General features: G+C 34.1%; 1 protein-coding gene across 1 annotated transcript in view; it reads left to right on the forward strand.

Annotated features, from left to right (window-relative positions):
- LOC140060645 (polypeptide N-acetylgalactosaminyltransferase 2-like) overlaps positions 1 to 13,235 on the forward strand; it is a 46,463-nt gene that overhangs the window by 4,677 nt on the left and 28,551 nt on the right. Inside the window, exon 2 of the mRNA XM_072106943.1 lies at positions 5,523 to 5,731. Within this exon, the coding sequence (XP_071963044.1) occupies positions 5,523 to 5,731 (209 nt within the window). The remainder of the gene's footprint in view (positions 1 to 5,522; positions 5,732 to 13,235) is intronic.

A 13,235-nucleotide genomic window follows, 5' to 3' on the forward strand; every position in this document is an offset into this window, starting at 1 on the left:
TTGGTGCTACGCTTGGTCGACTTTGTGTTTGGTGACATGCTTGACATTGCTTCACCAATCGTTCAATGTCGGAATCTATCTGGGGCCACCAGACATGACTTCGCGCAATCTCTTTCATACGCACGATTCCGGGGTGAGCACAATGAAGCTCCTCCAGAACTGCCCCTCTGAGTTTCGGTGGAATCACTACCCTGTATCCCCACAGCAAACAGTCCTGTTCTACACTCAATTCGTCTCTTCGGTGTAGGAATGGTTTTAGATCGTCGTCGTTTTCTGACTGCCATAAACCTGTCTGTACCATGTATAACACTTTGCTCAATAGCGGGTCTTTCCTGGTATGCTGTTGTACGTTCGTACTCGTGACTGGCAAATTGTCTAATGTATGCCCCGCTATGTTATATACTGCATCGTCTTCCTGTCCTTCGTATGGCATTGGGAGACGTGAGAGTGCGTCGGCAATTACGTTCTGTTTTCCAGGAATGAACTTTAAATCGTATTCGAACGCTGACAGCACGATTGCCCATCGCTGTAATCTCTGTGCGGCCAGTGTCGGAATAGCTGATTTAGGTCCTAGAATGCGTTCAAGTGGCTTATGATCAGTTCTTATCGTGAATTTCCGTCCGTATAAGTATGTTCTAAACCTTTGAAGTCCAAACATGATGCTTAGGGCTTCCTTGTCTAGTTGTGCATAACCCTTTTCGTGTTTATGCAGGCGTCGCGATGCGTACGCGATCGGTGTTTTGATATTGTTCTCGTTTACGTGGCAAATGACTGCGCCAACTCCGTATGGTGATGCGTCCGTGTATAGTTCCAGTGGTTTTAATGGGTCATAATGCGTCAACATCATGTCTTCGCTAATAATTCGCTTTACCGCGTTAAACGCTTTACTACAGTCGACAGTCCATGACCATGGTTTGCTTCCCAACAGCTCATTCAAAGGATGTATCATCGTCGATAATCGTGGAATAAATGACGCGTGATAGTTAACTAGTCCTAGCCAGGATCTTAGTTCTGTTGCATTCTGTGGTGCTCGTGCATCCTTGATGGCTTTCACTTTATCGTTTGTCGGTTGAATTCCTGCTGCTGATAGCTTACGTCCCATGTAGACTACTTCCTTTTGTACAAACGCGCATTTCTCAGCTTTCACTCTGAGACCATACTTGTTAAATCTCTCAAATAGTTTCTCAAGATTACTAATATGCTCTTTATCAGACGCACCTGTAACAAGAACATCGTCCATGATCGCACATGTTCCTTTAAGTCCTGCTATCACCTGTTCTATGAATCGCTGCCATATGGCTGGACTGGACGAAATACCAAACGGTAACCTCGTGTATCGATATAATCCGCGGTGCGTGTTGATCGTTACCAACTCTTGCGCCTCGTCTTCCAGTACTAACTGCTGGTACGCACATTTCAAATCAATCTTAGAGAATCGCTTTCCACCTCCCAACTTGGTGAAAACTTCCTCTGGGGTCGGAATTGGATATTGGTCGCAATTTAAACTCGGGTTGACTGTTACTTTATAATCTCCGCAGACACGTACCCTGCCATCGGCCTTTGGAATACATACCAATGGGGTTGCCCACTGACTAAAGTCTACCGGATAAATAACTCCTTCGTTTTGCATTCTGTCTAACTCTACCTCAACTGCGGAGCGTAGCGCAAATGGAACATTTCGAGCTTTGCAGAATTTTGGGATTGCGTTCACTTTTAGATGTAATGTCGCTTTGTGTCCCTGAACCGTACCTAATTCCGTTCGGAAAACTTCTGGGAACTTCCGTTTGAATGACTGACCGACATCGTTATCTATTTCTACCGAATTCTGAGCAAGCGATGGTGGAAATAATGACTTCCAGTCCAACTTAATCACTTCTAACCAGGTTCTTCCAAGCAAGGGTGGTGAGTTTCGTCGCTGTGTTCTCACTACTATCAGTGGGAGAACGTTACTCTGGCCCCTATAGTTCACGGTGACTTTAATTTCTCCTGCTATATCGAGCTTAGTACCTGTGTATGCGTGAAGTGTACGTTTTACTGACTTTAATGGTAGATGGCTAAGCTTGCTTTCGTAATCGTCAAAGCTAATTATCGATACTGCTGCGCCCGTATCTACTTCAAAATCAATATCTATATCATCAACTCGCATCTGTACCGTTATTGGTGGTACCGAATTGTCCTGCTTAATGCCTACGCAAAACATTGTATCTACAAAATCGTCATTACCTTCGTCGTAATCCGGTGCTTCTACTTGCTTGATGGATTTAGGTTTATATTGTTTTGTTGATTTACTTGACTGCCTGCATTCTGATTTTAGGTGTCCTTGTTTGTTGCATTTAAAGCATGTAGCGTTTTTGTATTTACACGTATCTCTTGTATGATTGTTCATACCACAGCGGTCACATTTCTGCGTTCGTGTTTGTTTTGACGCTTGATACGTTTTCGTAGACTTCCTGCTGTTAGACGTAACGTGGTTGATTGGCTTGTCCACATCGTGCGACATACTTTTCATATTCGCTGTTGCTGCCTCCGAGGCTATGGCTATGTCTGTTGCTTCCTTGAACGTATGGTTCTTTGTCAATAATTTCTTTTGGATGCTCTGACTTATTAGTCCACATACGAACTGATCACGCAGTGCGTTTTCCAATGCCTCTCCTTCAAAACCACAATGTATCGCCTTTTTCTTTAGATGGGATACAAATTGAGAAATAGTCTGTCCCGGTGTCTGTTTTACATTTCTGAATATAAATCGTTCAGAAATCGTTATTCGAGTAGGTTTGTAATGCTCTTTGAGCTTGGTTGTGAGCGTATCGTACGATTTTGTACTTGGTTTATCAGGAAAACACAAATCTCGTATCGTTGTGTATCCAGTCTCTCCTAAACTACTCAATAATATCGCTCTTTTCTTACCTCCGTCATTGATATCTAATGCCACAAAATATTGTTCCAGCCTGTCCACATACGTATCTATGTCTCCATCCTGGACGTTGAATTCCTCGAATAGAATTCTGGTATTAGCCGCTGCCATTACCGCGCTTCGCTCTGTACGTTCAGGGCGCTCAGAATCGTTATTAGCCTGTGCGGTTCCTTGGTTACGGTTGCCGTTGTTGGAAAATCAAAAACTGCTAGCCTAGGCCTAGTTTTATAATATTATTATACTTCCGTTTCTCTCTATGTAAATGTGCCTGTATCCTCGTCGCCAGTGTCGTGTATCGTCGTAGACAAATTAACAAGTACGTTGAGATGAGTATAATAATGAACGTATTTAATGAAACCAACTAGTAGTCATGAACAATAGTATAGAACGTTTTGTAGGCGCCTAAACCTCGTCAGAGCATATGCGCAGTACGCATATATATATGTGCGCGTGCATATACTACATGAGCTAACTCAGGTCAAGGGTTAAATTAAACCGGAACACATTTGTCTTCCAGACAAATAGCTTCCGGTTGGTTAATTTTTGCATTAAATTGCGATTTTCCCGTGTAAAAAATTATTTTTCTCAATCCAAATTGAGGTCAAAGTGAATAACTTTTATGTGCAATTAAAATGGCCTATTCAACAAAAATATTGGAAAAAAAAATTCTTTCAGGGGGACAATACATCTTTAATATTATATTTTTTTGTTTATTATTATTGTTGCTTGTAGATGTTGAAAAGTTTTGTTCAGTTTTAATGTGTGATGTACATTCATCATTACACAGCTTTGTATAAATCCAGGTCCATTATGAGACCCGCAGAGAACTTCATCATCTACAATCCATACAGTAACACTCATAGCTTGCTCTAAATCTGTAGCATTAACAGCGATTCATTTGTCAATGTTTTCTCCTGCTACCAAAAGAAACTAGGCCGGTAGACTGGATTTAGAGATTTTCAATTTATACTTATTTAAGTCTGCTACTAAGTTTTATAAATCATAACCATGGATTGTTTTCTGCAAGATACTAAGAATGATGCTTACAGGTCCTTTCATGATACAGGTCCTATCTATACTAATTAGTATTAAACTTAAGTACAGTAGTCCAGATTAATTACAATTCTAGATATCAGAATCTAATAATTAGGATTTGTTAATGTTTAGTGACGGAGTTCAAACTAAATCCTTATTACTGTATATATAATACTACTGTATAACTATTGCAAATATATGGTGGAATTTTTTCCATGGTTTTCGTAATGAGAGCTGTTTTTTAAAGTTCTGTCTACACTATCAATCTTTATGTAATGTACCCATATATGGACATGATGATGTTATATCACTACTACCTTTGGGAATATCACTCTACCATATTTGGGCACATCACACTTTTTTTGTCAAACTGGGTTGATAGTGTAGAGAGAACTTAATACAGACTGTGATTGCAAATGCTATAAAGTTTTGTACCACAATTTTAGCATAACTTCCATTCATAGAAACCTATACTTATGTTGTGTAGTACTGTAACGTCTGGCTAGTAGACTGCTGTATGGTTTATTAAATTAACCTTTATGTTTAACCAACATAATGCCAGAACATAGTACATAGCAGATCCTTGTATTAAGGTATCAATGTATGTACCTGTACTTTTAATGGCTGGCACCTGTTTGCAGTGTTGAGAGACCAAATATTTGAAGAGCACAGCATAAGTTGTTGATCAAAGAAATCTATGTAATGTTGCAATTTGCAGGAGGGCTAGGGATTAGATTAAATGTTTGCAACAATTTCAATGACAAATTAATGCTACTTTTTTGTATATATCGGAGTACAGCATGTTGTGGTTTAGATTATTAACCTTTCTACTGTTTTCCTAGCCTAAGACCCGATTAGAAGATGTGTTTTTTTAACCATCATCTCACCACCCATGTTCAATACCACCATAAGCCCCTTTCACACAGATATAGGTAGCTACAAAAAAAAATGTTGGACTCAGTCAGTTAAAACAAGACACTATGTCATTGGGATATACATGGAGCTATGTTTTTTTAACAATCTCACCCATGTTTGATATACCATTCATAGGTAGATACAAAAAAACAAAACTAGTCTTTAAAATACTACAAAAACAGAATTAAAAAAGATTTAAATGCAAAGTTCAAAAGGTTGATACGTGCTTAAATTCTAAGGCTGATAGTAATGCTTGACAGTGATTGACCGTAACGTTTCAAAGTGCGGCATAAATCATATGTCACCACATCTCAAATAACATTATTTAATGCTGTATACGAGGAAATGTATCAATGTTTTTAGCATAACCATTATGGTGGTAGAGTGTCTGCATTGTCAAACATAAAGGTGTTGGGTTCAAATCGTACTTTAGATCCGTTGCTAAATTCAAACACACTGTAGCTACATCCACATTTGTTCAGTTTCACGGAACGGAAGACTGTGCCGTAATTCTTATGATTTTCCATTATTTAATAAACGGCGCTGTCTTCTGTTCCGTGAAACCTAACAAGTATAAATGTAACTTTACACAGTTAATCATTTTTATTACATGGTTATCATCTTCAATTCCTACATGATTGGTTTTTTTTTTCTCCAGGATTATAGCTTACCAATTGCCGACCGTGTTCGGGATAACGGCAAAGTTCTTCACAGTGACAACGATTGGAGGACATTTGACGTTGAGACGTATTTAGCAAAAACTAAAGTAAAACCGGGCGGAGATGCTTATATACGAAATAAATTTAACCAAGTTGAAAGTGATAAAACACCAATAAGTAGGGACGTTCCTGATTCTAGAAATTCACAGTAAGTTCAACATGTTAATTTATCAATCTGAATCACTGCTGTCTTTTTTTGACGGTCTGATTTCAGAAAACCTACAGAACACCTGAATGTGATTGTAATTGTTTGTAATTACTGTGGAGTAGCTTTGCATCAGGGTGTTAAGTAATTGGTCATACAGTATGTTTTGCCCTACTCTCTGACATTTAATATTTGTACTTTATACTAAGTAAATTGAGAATACTGTACTTGCGAAGTAATTCTCGAGTAAGATATCCAACTCGCAACCTCAAGATCATTATTATACATGAAGTGACCTATTGAAGATGTGTACTGGCACCATATTCAGTCACTTGTTTCCTGTCAGGAAATGAACCTAATTTGTCAAACCATTAAATTATTCATTTTTCCACTGATCATAATAAAAAAAAAATAATCTGGGAAAGAAGTTCAATTAAGGTTTATAGCAAATAGCTTGATTTCGCAAAGAACGTCATTGCACAATGCATGATGATGGTAAAGGGTTTGAGATGTGTACGTACAAACAACATATCATGTACATACACATCGTGACGTTGGCTCCCCCCCCCCCCATGCGATAAACCTTTATTGTAATGGTACCAGGGAGTTACTGTATAGGAGGAGATGGGTATTATATGGAGAATGGTATTCTAAAATTTAAGCTGCGGAAAGAAACATTATGTTACTGTGCTATCTGCAAAAAATAGTCTATTTCGTGCCTAGCTTACCTGGATAAACCAACAGTAGCCTTTCTCCTCGATGAGGAGATATAACCCAAAAAGTAGAAGTTTTCATTGAATCCCCCTTTTCACAAAATTGTATAGTCCATGAACTATAGTTTGTACAGATAACTAGTGAAAGATCCAGTTTCAGATAAAATCCCTAATGACTTTGATATTTGAATAGAAATAAAAATTTTGTTTGCAAATCGCTTGCCTTGAACTCATTTCTAATATATTATTAATCATAATGATTCAAATGTTATTAATTAAAAATTGACCAGACTAAACCAATAAGACCATATGCTACGAATCATCCGGTCAGATATATAGAATCGGAAAAGAGCAAAAATTAATCTATCTACGGACGGATGCTAATGGCATTCAACCTGTCCCCAGGGTAGAATGAGAGAACGTGGGTTCCAATTGAGTTGTAAACTCGCTGATCTGATAGGAATTGATAATTAATTAACGAGCAAGTTGAACTTGATTTTACATTTCAATTAAGTTGATGACATATCTTTCAATTTTTAAGATTACCTAAGTAATTAACATTTTAAGTTGGTTGAATATTGAAATAAAAGTTTACATAGAGATTAAAATCCTTAGGCAAATTACTGAAAATAATGGCAATGCTGTATGTATCAGTGGCTGGATTTCAATGGAGATACAAAATAAAATTATAAGCAAAAAGTAGCAGAGCTTTTGGGCAACACTGGCCCTTCATCAGTGCAAGTGATATAGATATTTATTTGTATAGAAAGTAGAGACAATTGAATAATATACTATAAGTACACTGTTGCTACATAATCCCAACCACTCTATCCTTAGGTTTGTTTAGAATCTCAGAGATGAGATCAATGAATAGATAAAAGGTTTGGCATTCTTTCTTAGCCTTAAATACAACCTAGTGATATAAATAGTAATATTACTGTATTGTGATTTTAACAGCTATTGTTTATTATTGGGTTCTTTACTATATAATAAAGGCTTATCTCCGGGGTGTTTTTTTTTTTCAATAAAGGCCAAAGTTGTATGGTGAACTTGAATGCTTGAAAATTAAATCCAAATTTGTTTGAGGCTTTTACAGTACTGTACACCTGAATTATAGGCAAATTAATATAATTGCAGTATCTATCCATTGTATTCACTACTAAGGCTACTGTACATGAATTGTTGACCTGTGAATGGTCAGTTTGGTAATTGATTCGTAGATCAATATCATCACCAAAGTCTGTCGTTTGAGCTGTATCGTAATTTAATAAGAAATTGCCAAAAGGCATGATGATAATATTGTATCATTTGTAGATTTTGGTACAAAAAAGGTGAGAAAAATCACAAGAATTTATTGAGATTAGACAGTTGTTTAGATGGTCTGAGGTGGTCAGTGCGATCAATGACCGCACGCTCAAACACAATTTTACACATAGTTCAAGTCAGGTCAAATCAACATTTATTCCTTTCAGGTTTCAAATTAAATACAGATTACAAAATCAAATATAATTTACAATTATAGAAGAATATTTCATAATCATTTAATTTTAGCCTGATGACAAAAATTAGGCCACATGACTAGCGTTACTTTGCTTAATTTTCACTAGATTTCCTACAGATCTAATAATACACTAGTAAGTACACTGACTGGTATTATTCACAATATTTTGCCACCTAGAGTTGCTCAATCATTGGGGTTTCTTCAGGCTCTGAATTCATAGATAAATATATACAAATATGTTCAGAATCTAGGTACAGATTTTTCTGAGAACAATCTACTTTGCTTATGTCTGGCCAAATGATTTCCTACAATGTACATATGTACCCCATTGAACTACTGTACTGAAATACTATATATTTTAATGTATTTCCTTGAGAAGACAGAATACAGTATGTACATTACAGTAGGTACAGTAGGCTAACATCTTGTAGGCTTGCATGTATCATTTTGATGTCTTCTTTGTTTTGTCTTCCCCCACAAATTGCATACTCAGTTGAACTACCTTTTTTGAATACTCGCATTAAAATTTTATTTATTAATATCAAGTAGTAAAACCTGATGCATCAAATTAGGATACTTTTATATTTCTATTATTATAAAAAAAAAGAAATTGTATTTCAATTTGTATTCTTCAGAGTTATATACTAATGCCTCTTACAACAATAATGAAGAAAACGAGATCTGTTGCTGCGGCTCGTTATAGTCGATATTGTCGAACAATAGTCGTAAAGAAAATTAAATTTTATTATCAGTCATTTAAAGTAATCGTAAAGTCATAATAATCATTGTATATAAAGCATATATTGAGTTCACAGGATAGCCTATTTTTGTCAAGTATCTCTCATAAGCAATTCTTATTTAATGACGGCCATTTAACACAATCATAATATTTTTTAGTTTCCATGCATTTTATGTGGATTTTAAGTACAACAATAGAGATACAGTATTATATTAGATAATCATAATATTTTTAGTGAATATTCTTTAATATTTTATTTCTTTTATATGGTCAAAAATCGACATTATAGTAATTCTACAGTACTTTTAATAATCATAATATTTTTTATATCAATTATTTCTCTTTTAAAATAGTTCAGCAATATAAAGTGCAGTTTATTAATATATCAATATTTTGTGAATATTCTATTAATATCAGCAATTCTAAATCATCGTAAAATTTCTTTTATTTTCTACATTTATAAAAGAAAAGATTTTCTTTTTCATGTTCGTCTAGATTCCAGTTTTATATTTCTTCTGTCCAGAATGTGACTTTAAAATTTGTTGCCTTTTTACAACTTCATTATAAATGTATGCGTTTAATGCCAAATTGACATACTAGTGATGATAGATAGGACTAAAATGAAGTGATAGTGTAATTCTCCAAGAAAGAGTTATTTTTAGCAATAATTTATTGGTTTCAATAACATAATTCTATTCACTTATCACTCTGTACTGCAGAGAAAAATTTCATTTTTAAATTTTGTTTAGCAATATTGCTAATCAAACTGACTGACTGAGTTGAGAAACATAGTTTTGTATTGTATTTTTCCACAGTATTAATAGATAGAATTAATATAATTATGCATTTTAACTTTTATGTTATTATTCTATTCCTCTATCTTCTTTATCTTAAATAAACTTTCCCTTTTTTATTTCATTAAATATTACTGTATCTCTTTGGAGAAGCATTGCATTGTGGTTAATGCGTCCAGTTTGCATATGATATATAATTTCGACAAGTTTTATTTTTCTTCAGGAAATTATTAACAATAAAAACAATAGCTGCTTTTAAAATGTTCTTATAGTGGGTTTTATTTTTAAAACCTGCTTTTCAATAGTATAGTAGTAAAAGGTAGATTTTAAATCCCTATTCTTACATTTTAATCAGGTTTTTAAAACACCTCCTGCAGTGTGTACAGTAGTACTACGTAGTACTCCTGCACAGCATACTGTATGAAAATAGTCACTGAATCGGAAGTGAACATTACTGTATATTGTTAGCAGGTTAAGTAAGGGTCAATATGCCTTTAAGTGGAGTCTTGATGTCGTCCAATCAGATAGCTAGATAATCCCTCAAAATATATCAAACTGTACACTTCTAACCCATTACTGTACATAAATCTTTTTTCACATAAACTTAAGGTTTGCAGGACATTATAATGATTTTGCAAATTAATTCAATTATGCCCATTCTGTAGTAAACTTATTTCTTATTATTAAGAATCTTCCCATTTTCAACCCAGTATTATTTATGTTTTGCCATCCACCCTTAATTTGCAATTTTTGTCTAAAAATTCCTGAGCATCGGTTGTTTATAGTGGACTTTAGATCTCTATTTAAAATTGTTTCTCATTAAATAAGAGATTAGAAAATTGGGTTCTTAATTGGCCATTTCATGAAATGCTTAATAGATCTGTAATCCTAATTTATGATAATGTTCAATTTGTTGGAAGGAATGTAACAATTTTAACTTTTACCATGAACAGACTTTATTATATCAACACATAATTGTTTTAAGCAAACATTAGTCATACTATAAAGCGAATTTCCTCTAAATTAAATTCATAAAAAAACTCTTTAACATATTTTCATTGATCAAAGCATCCCAAGTCTAAATATAATAATACAGTACTGTGTAATATTATTAACTCATTGAAAGCAAAAATATTATTACCATGTCTATTACGTGCCTAGCTTACCTGGATAAACCGACAATAGCCCTTTCTCCTCGAAGAGCAAGTACTGTATATAACTCGAAAAGTAGAAATTTTCATTTATAAAGGCTGTGATGTGAGAGGGAAGTCACTTTTGATCTTCCACCAACCCTACTTTGCAAAAATGAGAGAAAATAGATTAACATGGTTTTTGGCATGCAGATAAACAGAGACTTTTACACTAGCTATTTAATTATGATCTCGTCAATGGCATATCCAGGATTTTGAAATAGTGGGGGGGGGGGGGGAAGGCCTGGGCCAGCTGGGCCCATCTCTAGATATGCCTGCTTAATGGCCTAGGCTTTCTTAAACCGTGCATACCAAATCGTTACCCCTATTTTTCTACAGGTTTTCTTTATCTTGCTCCCTATACAAGAACCCTGGGTTAAATAATACACTTAGTCTATATAGATGATGCGTATACTTCTTTGGAATTTAACATTATGCCTACTGTACAGTACATATACACCTCATATTTTCTTATAACGGTTTCACCTTGACATTCAACATTCAGTTTTGAGATAATTACAAACTTATATAAATTATAATTTCCTTTGGGGTATGTCAATCTGTTATCCCTCTTAAATCATAAATAATAACCATTCATAGTGATAGTGTATCCACCCAGGTGTCATTTATACTTTCCAATAAAATGAACTTTATCCAGCGATGTAAATTTGAATGTGTGTTTTACAATTCATTCGTTGCGTAAAGAGTAGAAGACGATGATTATACAAGTCGTACAGAGGTCATACTAATCATGTTGTTAATTTGAAGCACAATTTAAAGAAAGTAAATATATTAGGGCATTTAAGATATACCATTTAAAACCAGATAATGCCATTTCAAGTGCTTTACAGTATTGCATAGAAAACATTAGCTTAATGCATAGATCTGCTACTTTTGAATTTCCATTATTATGAATTGTTAAATTGATTGTTGTTAGTTCCACAGTCTTCCCCAATTTAGGCTCAACGCATTTATTATAGTCGCCTACAAAAATAATTGAATTGCCTGAACCAGGGATTTACTGTAGTACAACCTACAGTAATAGTAGTTGTTGATGACACAGATTGTATAGATTGATTTGCCAAAATTATTTAAGTAAATATTTGTATTCGGATGGTGATTGAACTTTGGGACTTTTTATTGACTGTCAAATAAAATTTAATTAATATATTTTTGTCTTGATGTGATAAGACATTGATCTTTTAATTTAACATATTTGCATGGATAATTGATAATATTTCCATGTGGATTTATGCGGCTCTTTTGCGTACAATTTAGTAAATTCCTTTCGAAGTCTTGTTGATTACGTTTTAACAATTCGGTACTTTGTTAAAGCATTCATATTGTGTTAGCTTTCAAGGAATACATGCCTTTGTGTACTTTACCAATTTAATATTTATATCAGGCACTCTACTGAAATGCGTATTATTTATCAAATATTAATCATTCACAGCTTCTAATATATTTTATTTTGAAAGCAACATATTTAAAAAAAATAAAAATTGACTATAAAATAAAATGTGTATTGTTAATAAAGAAATATGCTGGTAGAATGTGGTAGGGTTAACCTAGAAAATAATATTGAAATTATAAATTTCTTTTTATCAATAAAGCCCAACCTTTCTTTGTTGTTTTGTATATAATACGCTCTTTATTGTACATTTATAGAATTATTTTTATCAAACCAATTGTACAAATTTCGAAAATAGATGGTAAATACCTTCTTGATGGTTTCGTTAATTAAAAACAAGATGAAAATCGACAATCTTTTTGTAGAATTTTTTAATTTTCTGTTTTTTTTGTATTATAATAATTCATTCCTTTATTTTTGTATTTATTTTGTTTTCTTTTGTGCGCAGCCTTTAATAGTGAGAAACAAAAGCAAAGTGTACACGAATAATAAAGCTTATTCAGGTATGACCAGGTCTGTCGTCAGTCAGTGAATACTGTACCTCATTTTTAGGCCTACAGTGCTATCTATAGCGATTGTAATTTGTGGAAACCTGCTATTTATCAGTATCTATCGTCAATGAGAAATGTCATCACTTTTGAGCCTAGCTACAATTAATTTCATGCACCATTGCTTATTCTTAAACAAAACTCAAAATAGCGTTATGAATATTCATTGTGTATATTCTTTGAATAATTTATTAATTAATTTAAGCTATGCTAAATTTTTGATGCCCTTCTTGGATGATGTACAGCATCCCTTTATATACCCATTCCCGTTGGGATTTCAACACAGACTAGTTGGTGATTGATATCATAATATTTGCAAATGGGTTTCAGTCCTATAGTCATGTTGCATTAGTGTTCAGCCAAGAATCTATTAAACCCAGTTATTAAATTATAAAAATGTACTTGCATCACATTTAATGTATTTATGCGAATACTAATTTTTGTAACTAACCCATTTTGCATTTTGACAGTGTAGAAACCATGGCTACCGTAGTTGGTTACTGTTAATATGCGGTGCCACACATTCTCTATAAATTTTTCCCTCAAAACATTAAAAAAAATGACTAAAAATCAAACTTTGAATTTAGGCCATTTTGAAATTTTATAAAAGA

The sequence above is a fragment of the Antedon mediterranea genome, chromosome 10 (genome assembly GCF_964355755.1).
Source record: "Antedon mediterranea chromosome 10, ecAntMedi1.1, whole genome shotgun sequence".
NCBI classification, from domain to species: Eukaryota; Metazoa; Echinodermata; class Crinoidea; order Comatulida; family Antedonidae; genus Antedon; species Antedon mediterranea.